At 40.2% G+C, this 19,336-nt stretch overlaps 1 protein-coding gene across 1 annotated transcript in view; it reads left to right on the top strand.

Moving 5' to 3' along the window:
- Nucleotides 1–19,035, top strand: part of LOC115426420 (protein crumbs homolog 1) — a 41,428-nt gene extending 22,393 nt beyond the window's left edge. Inside the window, exons 5-13 of the mRNA XM_030144542.1 lie at nucleotides 133–318; nucleotides 405–518; nucleotides 5,839–6,792; nucleotides 8,445–9,001; nucleotides 9,608–9,773; nucleotides 12,474–13,335; nucleotides 15,055–15,171; nucleotides 15,312–15,438; nucleotides 18,241–19,035. Of these exons, the coding sequence (XP_030000402.1) occupies nucleotides 133–318; nucleotides 405–518; nucleotides 5,839–6,792; nucleotides 8,445–9,001; nucleotides 9,608–9,773; nucleotides 12,474–13,335; nucleotides 15,055–15,171; nucleotides 15,312–15,438; nucleotides 18,241–18,462 (3,305 nt within the window). The 3' untranslated portion in view covers nucleotides 18,463–19,035. The remainder of the gene's footprint in view (nucleotides 1–132; nucleotides 319–404; nucleotides 519–5,838; nucleotides 6,793–8,444; nucleotides 9,002–9,607; nucleotides 9,774–12,473; nucleotides 13,336–15,054; nucleotides 15,172–15,311; nucleotides 15,439–18,240) is intronic.
- Nucleotides 19,036–19,336: the final 301 nt, after the last annotated feature.

The following is a 19,336-nucleotide window of genomic DNA, read 5'->3' as shown; positions in this document are numbered from 1 at the left end:
TGTTTTTGATGCATCAGCAAGCAAAGGAATAAAAACTTCATGATTCACTTAGAACGAGTCCAACCCACCAGTTGAGAATGTTGGCATGAGGACACATAAGGATAGTTCATGTGTGTGCATTTACCTGTGCAGGTTATGAAGGAGAGAACTGCCAGGTGGATGTGGATGAGTGTGAAAAGCAGCCCTGTGACAATGACGGACAGTGTTTCCAGCGCTCAGATGACTTGCTGTATGGGACGCTCCCTGAACTCAGCACAGCCACCTTCAGCTATGAAGAGGCAGCGGGATTCATCTGCCGCTGCCTGCCAGGATTCACTGGTAAGATCATAAACACAGATGATAGATTAAATGAAACCTGGTGAGACACTTTAATCTGTTGAATCAATGATTGTATTGTGTTATAGGAGATAACTGTTCAGTTAACATGGACGAGTGTGGGTCTGCTCCATGTCAGCATGGTGGAAGCTGCCAGGATCTGATCAACTCTTATCAGTGTGTGTGTCCAGACGGTTTCACAGGTAGGAGAACTGTCTCATCTGAACAAAACACCATCAGGAAACTGCTCTTTTTAACCAACACATTTTTACAGGACTATTCACCCTTTACGTCAGTGACTCCCAATTTTTTGAAATCCAAACCAGAAATCTGGTGTCTTTTCTTACACGTTTTAATCTTTTACACCATTAACTCTTTAAGTGCCAGACAGTTAAGGGGCTAATAAGCCTTAAAAGTGCCACAGAATTTGGCCGTTTTTCAGTATTTCGCGTCGTTTTTATAATATTTGAAGAATCCTGCAGGAAACCGCTCGGTAACATCTGACCGATTGCTAATTAGATTCAAAACGCACCGGACGCAGCCGATTCATTATTGATCGTAATTTGCATAATTCATAATAATAATAATAATAATAATAATAATCTTTATTTATATAGCGCTTTTCATACATTAAAAACTGTAGCACAAAGTGCTTTACATATCAGTTTAAAAATCAGTACCGCCCCCCACCCACACCCACCCACTCACCCGCACACACACACACACATACACATGCAAACCCACAAGCTCACACATACTTAAGAAGACTGACTGAGCACGGGTAGACCAGAACAAAAATGTACAAGTAAAAGTAAAACATCAATTTAGGAGGCGCTGTCTCAGGGAGCCATCCGCACCAGGATGCAGCCGCCGACCCCGGCGACCAGGCACCAGCAACACAGCCCCGCATCCCAACTAGTGGGAGAGGGCCAACTGGGACCCCCACCCACCAGAAAGGAGCGGACCCCAGTGAGAGAAGGCGCCACAGCCCCCGGAGTCCACAGCCGCCCCCCGGCATGGAGGGCTCCCTCTGATGAAACACCGGAGAATAAGAAACATTAAAAAGATATAAAAAATATTATTCGGTCGCGTGACCTCAAATTCCCGTCTGCTTGGTCTCAAAAGGGGGACACAGAAAGAATGTCATCGAAATATGAGAAAGAAATGGGGGTGGATGGTTTGTTTGTACACAAATATGGCGTGTTCTCCAAAGCCGATCTGATCGGCCTGTGGCACTTTACAGGTTGTTTTCGTAAAGCCGATTTAATTGGCCCATGGCACTGAAAGTGTTAAAAAAACCCAAAACAAAACATTACATCCTCATTATGTCACGTCTTGGACATAATTTTTCTTTTTTTTATATAATTTGATGTAACGTCTCATGTAAAGCCTATACTGCACAGTCCACATGACTTTGTTGACATCAAAACTTGTATACCATTTCAATTATTAACAGTAATTCTATTATCATATAGTTGCCATGCATTTTTTTGTACTCTGTCTACATTACCGACCAGAATTCTACTTTTAAAATGTAAATTTTGTATTTATTTGTTTTATTTTTTACAGATTTTGGTCAGCTTTACAAGCATAAAAGTAGTTTTAGTTTTACTTTTCAATCACTTCATTTAGCTTCAGAGTGAGTTTAATTCTTTATTTACACTCTTTATTTAAGGTCCCAGATGGTGCAAATTTCATTTAACTTTATTCATTGTTTTCTTGCATTTCATTTTTATTTTTGACTGAATTATTTTTTCCCTATCAGTTTTAATTTTAGTCCTAGATTTTGGTACAAGAACTAGCAAGCGATAAAGGAAATGTGATTCTAGGGCACAGTTGTTGACTGGTTTACAATGTTTGTTCTGAAACTTTCTTAAATACATTACATCATATAGAATGCATTACAAAGTGCACATAAAAGACCTTTAAACACATTTTTACATTTGATTGGATCTGATTAAGCTGTTGTATCTTTGATTGCTCTAATACATTCTACTTTACCTTTACCTCCTGTTTGTTTTTACTTGTTAAATGATTTAGTTGTTGCGTAACTTCCTTGTCCTCCTTAGGCAGGACAATAGATCTGAGATGAACTCTCTGTATGAGTCTGTGGCCAAACAATAAAGGGTTAATCTTCTTCCTGCTGATCATTCCTCTTGACCAGCCAACGTATTAATTCCTAATTAGTGGAGATTTGCCTCTGCATCACTCAAAACAGAAGGAACTGCACCAAAAAGTCACTCTTTACATGTGGAATCTGGACACAGGAGTGAAGAATTCAGCCTCGGTCTACACTCAATGTGACCACAAGCTAATTTGCTAACGGCGTTACAGACCTGGGATGTGAAGGCCTCAACAGGGCATGGGACAGGAGGGAATAAGAGGGCATATGGTATGGAGTAACAAAGCAGAAAACAAAGCCAATAACAAGTGCCATATGTCAGTCGACCACTATGGGCATTAAACTGGGGGTCTCCTAAGAAATTTGTCATGGGGGAGGGGAGATTACAGGAAAGCTGCTTAGGAGCCTAATTAACGCCCAATGAAAGAAACACAATATATAACATTGTGAGCAAATCGCTGGCTTTTTTTCCTGCAAATGATCTTCACTAAACTCTCCCAGAGTGAAGCGCTTATATGTGCAATAACAAGCAGAAGCCATGAAAAACTCAGAAGTGAGTAAAAATATGATCCTATTAACACTGGCACGTGTCCATGACGTTGAATCTCCACGTGCGTTAGGTGGTCGCTGCTCGGTTGATGAACCCCTTGCATTAACCTTGTTCCTCTGCCATGGTACAATAAGCTGCCACGAGAAGCAGCAGAGTTTGTCTGACATGAGGTTTAAAGTGTGATGCATTTAGTCAAAGGAAAATAAATAGTACACATATTAAATACAACGCAGACGTAAGTTTATTTGTTTAGCTGTAAATAAGCCAGATTGATTAAATCACTCTTTGCATGTTCAGCAACAGGTGTGATTTTCATACTATAAATTGCACATAATCCATACATTTAGTAGGTTTTTTTTTTGGTTTTTTTTTGCCATTGAAATTTTTTTGTGGAAAAAAAAAGTATGTAGAATAAAAATATAACAGACAAAAGATGACGTAAAAGCAGATGCTAAGATTCCTCATAAAAAATAAGATTTAGGCAATAAATTAAGATTTTTAGAAAAAAAAAAATATGAAAAATGTTAGATGGGGTTACATAAGGTGCTTATGATTTTGAGGTCTGAACAATGACTTAAATGTTTTGATCACATTTCTGTCTGAATAGTTGCAATAAAAGTGTAATTCATCGACTAATTTTTGTATTGATAAATTTAGCATTTCAAAGATTTTCACCTAATAATAGCACTTTCTCAAGTCAAACACATTTTTTTTTTTTACTTAATCATCTCTCTCCATACCATCATATCTTCATAAATGTAATATCTAATTGGGATATCTGTATTTATTCCACTAAACAACTGAACAAATGAACATTGGAAAAAGAAACTGAAACAAGTGACTCATTAATTTATGAATTTCAAACACATTGTCAGTACCATTCCATTCTCATAATATTAATATTTAACTGATAATTATGCATCATGTCCTGATAGACAGACATATTTATGCAATTAAACATACAAATCTTCCATATTTGGGCTGTTTTTGAGTGTCTGAAGAAAATATTTTATTATTAGGTCAGGTTTATGTCTCCTAAGACATATTAGTACTAATTGGATATTTAAAAAAAAAAACAAAAAAAAAAAAACACAGTGAATGAGACTAATAAAAGTTCCAGAAGTAGTAGTACATATTTGCCACAAGGTGTGGGGACCTAAAAAAATGAAGAAATATGGCGCTATGTTGTAGTGTAATACCGGCAATGGGCACTAGATGCTGCTCCAAAAGCCTCAGCTCACATAGTCTTACACTGAACTTTTCTCTCAAAGTCAGTGGTGTTTTTGTAGGAGTCATTTTGGGCATTTTATTTGGACCCTCTAATAAATGGTCTGATCCATCTTTTAAAAATTTCCTCTATATATGGGATTTCAAGGCGAATAGATGATTTGATGTCTGCCGTGTTGGACTTTGATTGACAGATCGTTATGTCAGCTTGAGAGATTTTAAGAGTTTTGGTTTAAGTGAAACAAAAAATTATTTTTCTTAACACGCAGCTCCACTGTAGTTGTGGTGAATAGGTTTCACTCATAAGACTGTAATGTTAGCGCTTAGCATTAGCTCACCTCTGACCCCTCAGGCTCAAACATGGTCCAAATATGGTCACTTCTGGCACCAAAATGCCAACACAGTGACTGCCCAGAAAACACTAGGTGATGTCACGGTTCCTCTGTCCATTAATTACATGCAGTCTGTGAACGGGCAGCCGGCTCAGGCCTGACCCACCTGGAACCCTGAACCTCCAGCGCCTCCTGTGGGTTAATTCCAGCAGCTCCTGCCAGCATGTGGAGCAGGGAGGGGACTGCAGCACTGCATTCCTCTTGTCAACACTGACAGGAGCCAGCTGGAGGCTGGAGGCTTACTGCTCTGCTCCGGCTGGGCTGCAGACAGGAGAGGAGGAGGGGGAGTGTTGGAGGGGAGGGGAGGGGAGGGGAGGAGAGGAGAGGGTAGGGGAGGGAAAGAAAAGGTGGGCAGGGCTGGTGTATAATCACTCCTGCCTGAATGCCTGGTACAGTGTGGAGGAGTGGAGCTACTTCTGCTGTGTAAGCCATAGACAGAGGGCGAGAGAGGACTTGGACGTGTCACTTCTGTCATAGCGCAGTGTGAGGAGTGTGTTGGCTGTTGACTCGGTGGATCATGGGGGGAGGCAGGTTGGTGCTGCTGCTGTGCTGCTGCTGCTGCTGCTGTGGGCCCTGGTGGCTGACAGGTACAGTATGGTACAACACTTTTTAATGCTACATTAACAATGAACAAAGTTGTGTAGTTGTGTTTGTGCATGAGGGTGGAGTCCTGGCACAGAGGAGATGAACAGCTTTAGGGTTCTTTGGGTGTAGACTTTTTTAAAGGACTATGTTAATGCAACTTGACTGCTGCTGCCAGGGCTTAATGTTGAATGCGGTTTGATGAGGCGGATACCATGCAGTGTTTGTGGCACTGGGTTTTGTAGGAAATATTGTGCAATATATCACTGTCTAGTTGATGCAATTAATTTGACATGACTGGTTTAATTGTATTAGGGAAGACTTCAAATCTAATTCACCTGGAACTGTACGACTGTACAAATGGCCATTTCCTTCAGTCATTTCCACTGCTGCAAATGACACTGATGGAAAATGTTTCCTCCTAATCTGCCCCTGCTTGTGTTAATGTGTTCTTTGTATCTATTACATAGTTTAGTTTGACTTGCAGGCATCAAATACTGACACTGATTTGATTGAATTCTTTGTTTAAAATATGACGTATGTCCACAACAATCTATTGAGCAACAGTGAAAAAATGGATGGATTAATGTGGTTAAAGTAGCTGAAGCAGTAGAGTTTTCTGCAGTGCTAAACTGTGCCTAACCTTTCAGGTGTGCACTGTGAGGTGGATATCAATGAGTGTGACAGCAACCCCTGCCAAAACGGTGCCATGTGCGAAGACGCTGCCAACTCCTATAGGTGTCATTGTCCTGTGCCAGAGCCTGGCTACGAGCCCTGGGGTGGGCGAGACTGTGACGTCCTTTTGGTTGGCTGCCAACAGCACCAGTGTCAACACGAAGCGTCCTGCGTCCCTGTGCTGACCAACGATGGCGAGCATGGCTATACCTGCTTATGTCAGGCCGGCTGGTCCGGAGAGCACTGCAACACTTCCACCACATTCTCTTTTAACTCTGATGGCTATGTCCACATGCAGCTGCCCATTTTCAGCAACAGAACAAAGCGAGAGGCTGATGAACAGTACTATGGTCTCCAGATGAAGCTCAGGTTCAGAAGCACCCTGCCTGACATGGTGCTGTTCTTCCGGGGCTCTGTGGAACGCTATGTGTCTTTGGAGTTGGTTGGAGGGTCGGTGCAGGCCAGGGTGAAGTCTGGGAAACTTCTGCAGGCTTTCTACCCTGTGTCAGTAAACGATGGGGAGTGGCATGAGGTCACGGTGACCATGGATGAGAGGCTGGTCCTGGTTGTAAAAGGACCAGGGTGTTTGGAAGGATGCCAGGTGAAGAACGAGGGCTACAACCATCTGATCTTCCTCCAGCCCAGCTCCTTTCAGCAGCTCTACATAGGAGGGGCGCCGCCGGAGTATCTGACCCATACATCCAGCAGGAGGGGCTTCATCGGCTGCATGGAAGACCTTCAGGTTGATTCTAAGCTGCTGCTGCCTAAGGACCTCATCAGAGAGGAGAACAAGGGCTTGGAGCTGGGATGTACCAAGCTTGATTGGTGTCAAGATGACCCATGCCGCCAGAGGGGGGATTGCATGGACATGTGGGTTCATGCCAGTTGTCAATGTCGTCGGCCTTACTTTGGAGAGCGATGTGAGCAAGGTGAGTGTACCTACAACATACCTCCAGAAGAATACAGTGTAGATAGTACAGTACACTTAACTCCCATCAGTGCACAAGCAGTATTTGGATTCTGTACATGATACCACTTACAGCATATTGCTTTAAGTTTTTATTTAATCTTTAAACATCCACTTAGTGACAGATTCCCAGTTTTAGATGAACTGGTGTAATTTAGGTTGTGGTTTAGTCACAGTCTAAACATATAAACTACAGTATATTTGCTTTAAATCAAATGTAATACATTTAATACATGACCCACATTTGCTAACTTTCACCTTCAAGTGAAACTAGATGGTTCCTGCCAGTCTTTCATTATCATATATGATGTTTTAGGTTCATATCACCGCACCATTAATGCAAATATTGTGTAGGGGCAGCCATGGCCTAGATGGCTGGAGAGTTGGCTTGTGACCAAAAGGTCACTGGTTTGATTTCCTGGACTGGTGGAGAGTTGTTGGCTGATGTGCCCTTGAGCAAGACACTTAAACACCCCCCCCCCCAATTTTGCTGCCCGGGTGCCTGACATAGCGAGCCCACTGCTCGTAGCATGCAGTGTGTGTGATGCATGATCTAGTGATAGATTAAAGGCAGAAGACAAACTTCGGTGTGTGGTGTGTTTTTACGTGTGTGACAAACTGCTACTGACAAAATAATGATTCTACTTCTGATTCTAATTCCATATACATATATTGTTGAGCTCATTTTACTTACTTTATATACTTATGGTAGTGGGTATTTTTTTTGGTTGTATTATCTTCAGCAATGCATCATATTCTATAAGATCAACATATATTTGTTGCATCATTGTCCCATGAGAACCATTTAATCAGAAAATCAGGTCTGTTTCCAGCTTTGTAAAGTGCATTTTGTACTAAATTCAAGAGGTCTTAAATCATTTTAAAAAGGAGGAGAATTCCCTCAACCCATGAATTAACACATCCTTAAATATCACGAGCGGTCAGATCAACACATGTGAGGATGAAACATCTGAAAACAAATAGTAACTGAAGCTGTCAGACAAATGTATGGAGTGAAAAGTACAAGATTTACTTCTCATTTATACTAAGGGGAAGCATAAAACTGCACAAAATAAAATGGTCATGAAGAACTAGTACTTATAAGTACCTATAATCTGAAGTTTAAATCAGTGTGCTGTGTTGTGTTCTCTGCTTTCACTAATAAATCTGTAAACACTTTGTCAGGACGGAGCTGTCAGATCCAGGTTACATTGTGATTTAATTGTCTCGTGTTGTTTGACACTGAGATGTCAGGAAGTGATGATCTGAAGGATTTCTGTAGTGTAGTGCAGATGATAATGGCATTTCAGAGACTCTAAACAACACATCTGATGCTGCTGAAAAGCTGAGGAACTGCATTTTACCTGAATTACTTAAATGTATTGATAGGATTTGTGGCTCAAGAGTTATAACATTTTTGATCAGCTTTGGGTCACATGCAGCTGTTCAGGTCTTTATGAGCTAACTAATGAACTGCAGAACAGACATTATCATGTACATTAGTGACATTACAACTTCAGCAGGAATATCAGGCACAATAACAATAATACTGGTGTTGCATGTGTGAGTGTATTTAAGATACTGACTGTTCTGTTCTCCCCACCTCCACCTCAGAACACCCATCCTGGACCTTTGGTCATGAGAACACCACTAGCTATGCACTTTTCAGCATCACAGAAAACCATGGAGAAAACTTCACCATCTCCTTTCTCATGCGTTCACTCAAACACAACGGCCTCCTCCTGCAGCTCCGTCGAGAGGGGAAGCCTTACCTGACTATCTATTTAAAGGAAGGCACTGTCGCCGTCTACAGCCCCCACACCACGCTGCTATCCGAAGCCAAGTTTGTCACCGATGGCAACAACAATCTGGTGACCCTAAAGGTGCATTACGGCCATGTGGTGTTCCCTAAAGCAGGGAATCATCGCGCCTTGGGGAACGTAAGCATTGAGGCAGGTGATGAGGCGTATGTGGGAGGACTCCCCCCAGGGAAGAATATGAATGCATGGGGTGGAAACTTCAAGGGCTGCCTGCAGGACGTACGGGTGGACCACAGGCATCTGTGGTCTAGTCAGAAAACCACTGTGGATTCTTCAGACAGGACTGAAGTTTATCTCGCCAACACTGAGGAGAATGTGCTGCCAGGATGCCAAAGTGATAACACATGCAAGGTAAAAAATGTGAATATTAATAGCCTCACATACAGTATTCAATTCTAAACCAACAAATGTAATGTTGGACCAGGACTTTTTCATAGTATATTGAGTAAAATCCCATTTTTTAGACAAATAGTGTAAATATGACATCAGAGCACTATACTGTAAGACAGGCTGGTTGGGAACTAAATTAAAGGTATTTTTCTCAGCTGTAGATGATCTCAGTTGCATTTTGCCAACCTCCACTGGTGCATTACTTTTATTTGAGGTTGAACAGTTTAAAGAAATCATTGAAATAAGTGAATTTGGACCAAAGTGTTGGTCTGGAGAATGAAGACGTTATCTTTTATTAAGCTTTAATGAAACAAACATTCAGGTGCTTCTGCCAGTTTATGGATCCCACACTGTATCAATGATAATCGTGTTAGCTTCCCCAAGTACTGTCTGATAGCTCGACTGTGCGGTATGGCCTCAACCCTATTAACATTGATCTGACTGAATCCCTTTGATCTGCAAGTTACCGCTCAATCCTCTCTGCAGCTTTTACCTCTGTGGTTGTATCAGGTGAGAGATTTCACAAGTGATCAACTAATCCATCCATCTGTGCTTGTCTGTATGCAGGAGGAGCCTTGTTTCAATGGCGGCCATTGTCAGATCACCTGGAATGACTTCAGGTGTGACTGTCCGAGCAACTACTCAGGCCGGCTCTGCGAGACGCGTTTGTGGTGCGTGGAGAATCCTTGTTTTGACGGCGTGCGCTGCGTAGACCTGCAGGACGGATATGAGTGTAAGTAATCCTTTGGTGAGTCAAGCCAGGTCATGTCATGTTTGTTTGTTTAGCTCTTAATTAGACTTACAGATCTGAAATGTGAGGGCCTTAAAATGGAGAGGACGACTTTCCAACATTAAACCCTCACTGAGATCATGTGGAAGAAACTCCATGACCTCAACAGTCAGACTGAAGGGTTGGACATTCATCCAACAGGGTGTCCACAAAGTCTCTTTTCAATTAAAAAAAAATATTACAGAAGCAATTGATGAGATATGTTAATCAGATTTGTTCTATGTACTCAGGGGTTATCAAAGTTTTTAATTACATTGTGGATAATGTGCAGTCGAATCATTGGTTCATTTTTCTTCAACGAGCAATCAGTTCCTGCAAATGTTTACCTTGACCTTTTGACTGAATATGTGGCACCACAACTGGATGACCTTCAACCAGCCATCATTTTGGAATAAGATGGTTACCACATTGGGGACTGCATGGTGGTGGGTTCCTGAATCAAACATTTCCACACCGGTGGATTGGAAAGAATGGTCCAAGTCCCTGGACACCTGGTTCACCAGATATCACTGCTCTGGACTTCTTTCTAGGAGGTTATGTTAAAGATATTGTGTATCAGACAAAGATACAGGACATCATGGATGATGACTGAAAAAACATAAACCTGAACCTGAGCATCAACGACCTGAAGCAAAAGATCACTGAAGCCATTGCTAACATTTATGAGGTGATAATACGGCCAGGATGGCAAGAAATCCAGTACCTTCTTGTTGTACTTCATGCAATTAATGGTGCCCATATAGAGATGGATTAAATGAAGCAAAAAAACTTCAATATCTACTTTTCATTTTGGAAAATTTTCCACAGATTTGTCTATTCATTTGTTTTTGTAAGAAGTTTGTTGAAATGTAAAGAGACTTTATGGACACCGTGTATAACAAATTGAAACATAATAACAGATACGGAAGAAATTAAATGGGAAACGTGACACAAGTAAAAAACAATCAATTGTGACAAAAAATACCACAATCATTTATTTATTTTAATACTCAATCAGATTTGTAAACCACAGGTAAAACAGTAAAATGACTTTATATTGTGTTTGCATTATTTATTAAAAAAAACAAGCTGAATATGCAGTAGCAACGGAGCAGGACAAAGAGGTGCGAAGCAGGATTATGGGGTAAATGAGGTAATGTCAGGTTTGACCGAAGGCTTTCACTGTCATAACCATTGTTCAGGTTTTATCAGGACAGGCATCCATAGTAACTTGTACTGAACATGTAACCTGGTCCAGAGCAGGGTAATTATTAGAAGGCTCTTCTGTGCACAAATAAAAAAACAGCAACTTGTGTATGAATAGTGGGAGGGGTTACTTGGAAATGCAAGACTTATTAAAGACCAGCTAAACCCCTTGGTTTACCTTTGTATAGGTATATAATCCTAATGCCTTGTACACGTTGTCCTTAACAGATTTAACAGTCGGTCTAATAAGCAGAATAATTTTTTTTCATTTGTCGTTTTCAGTGTCAGGCTGTGTATTTCACACTTAAGCCTTCAAGGACTGAATCCACCTTTTAATATCCATTCTATACCATCGATATTATACAAAAAACATAATATAACAGTGCATTGCATCCATGACAGGTATCTCACCAAGAGAATGAATGTCATTACCAAACACAACTCAGCAGGTTTCTTTTCACTACAGCCACATCTGCACCACATACATCATCTCAACCACAATCAGCAATATTTACTGAATAAAATCACACAAACATACAAATGTTCATGAAATACATTATACTCACCAAAACTAGTGCTTTTTTTTTAGTCTGTCTGAACCAAATCCATTTCCTCTCCTCTGTCTGTGATTGTGTGTTGAAAATAGATACTCAGTCTAAACCAATATGTTTTACTTTATCCAAGTCACTACAGATGTGGTTTATAGCTAAGTTTGATCTGAGTAGTCGTATTTGACTCTCCCATCAAATGATGTGAAAATGTTATGTACAACTGTTAGAACGCCCCCATGTGGCCAACATGGACTCTGATTGGTTCACAGGTTCATTCCATTTATTTGAAGCTCCAGAGACTGCAGCTGTTGATTCTGAGCCTCAAAGGCCGATTTCTTTTACCCAGCAACAGATGATGGCTTAATTATAATCGGACAAATGCTCTTACATATACATATAATACTGGAAGCAGTGCAAAAAAAAAAATCTACACAATAAAAAGAGTAGACTATTGGGAATAATTTAATACATCTTCATGGAACAAATATAAAAATGCAGGCTGTAAATGTAGGTCAGGGATTCTGATTCTTTAGGCCAGAAGAGAAGGACTTGCTGGACCTTATGGACCAACACTGGTTGATTTTATTCAGGCTGTTTAACACCACTGTGGTTGCAGATGATTGAAAAAATGTAAACACTGTCATACAATTGTTTTACATGCATAATTTATATTCATAACTGGTTGATAATCACCATTTTGACATCACTTTCCATCATTATGAAATGATATCTTGCCTTTATAGGGCTTGTGAGAAAAACAAAGTACTTCCTCTTTGAATTCTTTGGTTTTACACATCAGGAATCAGGATATAATAAAAAAAAATGTCTTCCCAGTCCTTGCTAGGTTCTAGATGATGTGAATAGTTGCACATTAATATTTAACTGTTACACTATGTTCCTTCCACAGGTTTAACTGAGGCCATTTTCCAGGACAATGCCTTACACTATGTTGCCAACAACTCCCTACTGAGTCCTGTAACCACCATCACTATGGAGTTAAGAACACGGGATGAGAATGGTATCCTGTTTCGGGCCACCAGTGAATCCCAGGTCTTTTGCCTGGGCCTCCTTAACTCCACTCTACTGGTCAAACTGGACAGCGGTGCCGGTTCAGAGCTGGTGGCCTTCACAAGTGACAGGACCATCGCCGACGGAGCCTGGCACCACATCCAGCTTTTTATGGCCGACCCCACACAGCCGGTGTCCCGCTGGCGTCTGGTGGTGGACCGGCAGAGAGCGGGGAGCAGCTTCAGTAATGCCGGCAACCTCAACTTCCTCAATGATACCAAGATCTGGTTGGCTGAGAAGTACACCGGATGTTTAGGTGAGGTGAGGGTTGGTGGAGTCTACTTGCCACTCATTAATGTTCCAGAAGCCCCCCAGCTGAGCCACTTCTCCAGACTGGGTGGGCACGAGCCAATCATAGGATGCCAAGGAGCCCCGATTTGTGATTCCCAGCCCTGTCTGAACCAGGGTGTGTGTTTGGACCAGTTTAATGAGTTCAATTGCAGCTGTAGCCCAGGATGGGAGGGGGAGCTGTGCGAGAAGGAAATAAATGAGTGTTTGTCAGGTCCCTGTGTCTACGGTGCATGTACCGACCTTCTGGCAGACTACAGGTGCAACTGTGAGCCCGGGTACACGGGGAAGGACTGTCAGGACGAGGTGGATAACTGCCTTGAGTTCAGCTGTGTGCATGGGGGAACCTGTGTGGAGACGATGGGGACTCACACCTGTTCGTGTCCTCCGGGCTACGTTGGCAAACGCTGCCAGTGAGTACGCGATTCTGTTTCTCAGCAGCACGTGTTTGGTTCTGTTAGCAAAATCTTGTGATAAATTGCAAAATAAAATGAACTACATCAAAAGCAGAAAGGATGCGCATATGTTTCTATTCAGCTGAGTTTAATGACTTTAATAATTCTGGAAACTATGTTACTTTTGTTTAACCCTAAACAGCCACCAAAAGCATCTCCTGATCTAAAATGTGCAATAACTATTGATCTACTTATCCTATCAATACATGTAAACAATTCAAGGAAAATGCTATTTCTCATCCTTTCATGGTCATCAGATTTGACCTATTTAGATGGTCAGACGCTCCCTAGTGAATGTGGAAATACTGTCACCTTCTACAACATTGACTCACCAATAAAATCTGTACAGTTTGACAAAAGACAGTGGTTGTAGATGCCATATTTTTACAATGAATTAATGACATATTTTGATGAGAAAGTAAATTTTTCTTCAGTTTTCTCTGTTCTGGTATGATAACTGTTGAATTTACTCTGAGCTTTTTTGGAACATCTACATAATTACAAACTTAAATATGGGGAAAAAAATGATTTCCACTGAAATGCAGAATGTAGGGGATAATAACGTTAACCCTTGAAGACCTAAACAGCCTTCAGTGACAAAAAGCGTCTACTGATGTAAAATATGCAATAACTGGGAAATACAGTCATTTTGACAAAGATGCTATCGTAATACATTATTGGAAAGGTGAGGTATTTAGAAAATTGTTGCCCAAAAAGTTGGAATATTTTGTTTTCAGATGCGTTCCTGTTTTATTCCTATTTATACACATCACAATCACCTTTGACTGGGTTTAGTGATTCCATACTGAGTCCCAGTTACACTTTATCCATCAAAAATAAAACATAGTGTCACAATCATTTCATAAAAAGAAGTAAAAATATTTTATTCCAGCTTCATGGGCAACAGTGCATTTGACTTCAGCTTTATGAAAACCAAATGCTACATTCCTCTGAGTACTCCTTTAGGAGACGTATTGGACATTGTGATCAGGTTTGATCAGGTTGAACTTTAGCTACCTTTTCTAGAAACAGGATGAGAGCAGGACAGCAGAGCGTTCACCACAAGATCAGCCAATGACTGTCAGCAGAATCTGTGACTTCCACATGAAATAACCTATAATAAAAGTTAAGCAGGTGCAGCAATGTCAGCGGTTTTAGTATGATGAACTTCAATAATTTTGTAAAATATGGGAATTCGGCTAAAAAATTAACTACACAAATAACTCAAATGCATCAACAGTTATGATCAAACAAATGTAAAACTAAAGCACTAGGTCACAAAGAAACAAAGTTCTGCAAGTCGTAACATTTCTTACATGCAGAATCATGCACCATGATGACATAACATGTAAAGTTATGCAAGAGTATTTAACTGACTGTGCACTTGCTGAATAATTATCAGTGGCATTAATCACATCCTTTGTCTTTTTAATGAAAAACCTTGAACCTGCATTTTCAGAATATAGTGTGTTTGTAGAGTCTAGTGAATGGCCAGCTCTGTATAGATTTGTCAAAGATTTAATCTGAAATCTGATTAACTTGGTGTTGATGTGTAAATCCTAACTCTAAAATGATTGTCATACAATGTACTGTGTATTCCTTCCTTGTATATTCCAGTTAAATGCAAGTGAAATAAATGCCATAGGTTGAATAAAATATGCTTTTTGTGTGCGTCAGGTGGCGTTTCCCTCCAGTGGCTTGCGATGCAAACACTGAATGTCTTAACGGAGGGATTTGTATGGGAGGTGAGTCTGGAGGCAACTGCACCTGCAAACCAGGATACACTGGAGCCAGGTGAGGACAGCGCACCAAACATTCCTCAGCGCACACCTGCTGCTCAGGTGGAAGTGTGTCTGAGTACAAGTGCAAAGGTCAGGAGCGTGTGTTTGCTCTGTCAGTCAGCGTTGTGTTAAAGCCCTGCTGATGTGTTTCAGGTGCGAGACAGAAATAGACGAGTGTGAGTCCAGCCCTTGTCTAAACGGAGCCTCCTGTCTGGACAGACTCAACCACTACCAGTGTGTGTGTGTGCCAGGCTTTAGTGGAACACACTGTGAGAGCAATGTAAGTATAAGACACTAGTTGCTTTTCCATTGGACATATGTGCAAAACTTTACCAATATTTACTAAATGTCGACAAAACAGAAATGTATAATGTCAGTTTTTCCATTAAATCACAAATGCAATGATTTATTTATTATCGCGAGATGACACGAGAAGTCATTCCATAAACGTGGCAACGAACGTAAATATTGTGTTGATTTACAGATATATATTCATCAATATTATATATTACCACTCTCTCCTGTACTAAATTTAGAAAATAATTGGGTTTCCTGGTGTGTCCATGGCATGTTTCTTTTAAAACTCTTCTTCACTTGTTGTAACATCCGTCAACATCCGTGTTTTTTTTTTTTTTTGTTCAGGCGACTAGTTGTGTAAAAAGGTCTTTCCATTGCAGTTTTGCATGATATACCAATTGCGCTATGCCTGAAAAACCACCTCTTGCAAGTGCAAAAACTTTTAATCGAAAAATGAGAGTTTTGGCGCAATTGTTGTTTTTCCATTTGGCAAATTTTGATGTGCAAGTTATATTTGTGCAATTTGAAGGTCAATGAAAAAGCAAGTACTGTCAACTTACTTTATGTCCTTTGCACTTATTCTGTACATTTATCCATGGCACTTACATCTGCTTATATTATACCCATTGTACATAGTGTAAATATTGTTAATACTGTACTGCCTAGGTTGTTGCTATTGCACTTCTAACTAGATGCTACATTTCGTATTTCATTGCCATGTATTTGTACATGTGTAATGACAATAAATACAATCTGAACCTGAACAGACACATCTTTATACCAGCATGAGACTTCACTTACTTCATTTTCAGCATGCACACTAAAAATGTAATTTGAATTAAAAATCCAGCCCTTAAATCTATGTTCCTATTTTCTGCTCTTAGGGATAGTTTCAAAAATAAAACAGATGAAAAAAAAAACACCAAAACCACAATAAAAAAAGTGAAATATATATGGAACCTCCTGGTAATGCACGAGTTAAAGACACTGATGATAAATTGCAACATTGTCCATTGAATTCCAGGTTCTTTGTTTGATTAAATTTCACCCTCTACTGTCCAGTAAAGGCTCAAATGTCCAAAAAAAATGAACAGAAACAAAAAAAAAAAACTTTCAGTACTGTGCAAAAATCTGTCTTATTATCTATTTATGTCTTATTACACCCTCTAACAGTGCTGTCAATATTATAACTTTTCTGATTACAACCACAATTTTAACCCATAAAGACCCAAACAGCCACTGGCAACCAAAACCATCTAATGATGTAAACTGTTTAATATCTGTTGATTCAGTAATCCTATCAATACATATAAATAATTGGTGTAAAATGCAGTTTGTCATCTTTTCATGGTCATCAGATATGACCCATTTGGATGTTCAGGGGCTCCATAGTGAACATGGAAACACCATCATCTTCTATAACATTGATCCACCAATAAAAGCCATAAAGTTGGATCAATGACAGTGGATGGAGACCCATGTTTTATGTTTAGTTATTGATAGATTTGACTAAAAAAGTGACTTTTTCTTCAGTTTTCTCTGTTTCTGATATAATATCCCTCAACTTTCATCTAAGCTTTTATGAACATCTATCTGGTTAGTAAATTAAATACAGGAAAATACCTAGTTTTCACTGAAAAAATGCAAAAATAGAGGATAATATTATTAAAACTAGAAGCACTCGGAGAGCGCAGACCTCCGCCAAGGCTGATCAGTGGCCCCCCCACGCCAAGGAGGTTATGTTTTTGCCAGGGTTTGTTTGTCTGTCTGTCTGTTTGTCTGTCCGTTAGTGTGCAACATAACTCCAAAAGTTATGGACAGATTTTGATGAAATTTTCTGGTCTGCCCCCCCCCCCGATCACCACCAAAATTTAATCATTTCTTCCTTATCCCATTTCCAACAAACCCTGAAAATTTCATCAAAATCTGTCCATAACTTTTTGAGTTATGTTGCACACTAACGGACAGACAGACAAACAAACAAACAAACAAACAAACCCTGGCAAAAACATAACCTCCTTGGCGGAGGTAAAAATGGAGTAACACTGGCTCTTTACGGGTTAAGTTAAGTATAATCAGCGATATGGCAATACATTCCTGGATTAATGCCACGACAGTATACTGCAAAACAGTATATTGTATATACTGTATAAAAAACCTGGATTGGTTCTAATTTGGAGATATTATGTCTAACGTGTAAAAAGACAAACAACAAAAGATTCTGAGATCTGCGAAAGACTAAAGTTGAGAATTGCATAACATGTTTTTGTTACTAGTAGCAGAATTTAGCTTGTACTGAATAGAAACAAATGTTTTTTTCTTCAATAAGTTATTAGTTCTCAATTTCCAAATATCCTTGATCCATGTTTGGATGTAATCTTTTTTGGAAGTCATAAGAAGCAACAAAATGAAACTGACATGAAAGATGCAAAAGCACATACTGAAGTAAAAGATGTAACAAAATGGAGATGGAAGAAGATAAAAAAATATAGTCAAAATGAGGTCAAAGATGGAAAGAGACAAAAAGAATGCAAGAGAAAACTTTCAGACTGTTGTGATAGTGGAGTCTGTAGAAATGTAGACATCGTAGCAATTCATGATGAATTTGTAGTAAATTTGGATCGTTTTTGAGAAATACAGTTTTGTGTGTGTTTTGAACTGAAAAAGTTTGGGAAGCACTACAACAGAGGGATATAAAAATACTCCATTACAAGTAAAAATCTTTAGTATCAGCAGCGAAATGTAATGTTTGAGTAAACTTGTGAGTATTTGTGTGTATTTATAGAAAGAAGAGCAGAGGGAGCGTGTCCCCTGGCTCGCCGTCACCATCCCTCTGACTACCCTGTGTGCGCTGCTGGCCATCCTGGTGGTGTTTTTCCTCGTCATGACGGCCCGGAAGAAGCGTCAGTCAGAGGGCACATACAGCCCTAGCTCTCAGGAGGTGGCTGGAGCCCGGCTGGAGATGGGCAGCGTCCTCAAAGTGCCACCGGAAGAGAGGCTGATCTGAGGCCTGCAGCCCTGCCTCACCCAGCGCCTTACATCCAGAGGATGTGTCTAATTAAAGGGCTGAGAGAACATATGCTTGGCAGTGTCATGCTGCTGGTCCATGCTGCCCTGCAGGGAGGTGATGGAGGAGGATAAATCAGTGATTGGTCCTCTACCTGGGAAACTACTGAAGCCTCAGAGATGGACAGGCTAAAGAGCAGAGGCTGAGAGAGACTGTCCTGCAGGGAGGCATGTCAACGAAGCTCCTCCTGCTGAAAAGAAGAGTCCTGAAGATGCTTTATCGCATGCAATCAATATTATTTAACAATTATTTCTTCCCAAATCTCTGGATATTATGAAGTACATCCACAGAGGCTGAAAATCACTAAAACTGTAATTCTCAATGCCCTGGGTGCAGTAGTATGAGGGCAAGTAATTCATCATTTTATGGTTTTGCAAAACTGGGCCCTATTTGCATTCAGGACCTTTCACTGCAGACTCCACTACTGACTCCGTTTGCACGTCAGAAGAAACGGCAAGAAGGAAGAATATATATCTGAAGAAAATTCTGTCAAATTAGATTTTAATTTGTAAATTATAAAACACTCCTTTACTTGTACTAGACTTTAACTTACACTGGATGAAAACAAAGGGTTTGTGACTTCAGTCAGAATATAATTTATCAGATTTTCTCATCATTTTTCCCACTTAATGTGTTATTTCTCTACTCTTGCTGTCTGGAAAATAGATCAGGCAGTTGTAAAATCCGTACGAGAAGCTGTGTGTTTTTGATCAAAGTATTAAGCTTTTTTTTCACCATGCAATTTTGTCTCGGTCACCGGTGATTTGGGGAAGATGAGAGCTGATTCATATCTTCAATAACTCCAATGGGTAAA

Source organism: Sphaeramia orbicularis, chromosome 9 (assembly GCF_902148855.1).
Source record: "Sphaeramia orbicularis chromosome 9, fSphaOr1.1, whole genome shotgun sequence".
In the NCBI taxonomy this organism is placed as follows: domain Eukaryota; kingdom Metazoa; phylum Chordata; class Actinopteri; order Kurtiformes; family Apogonidae; genus Sphaeramia; species Sphaeramia orbicularis.
Note: the sequence above shows the minus strand (reverse complement) of the source record. Positions and strands in the feature narration are given on the sequence as shown.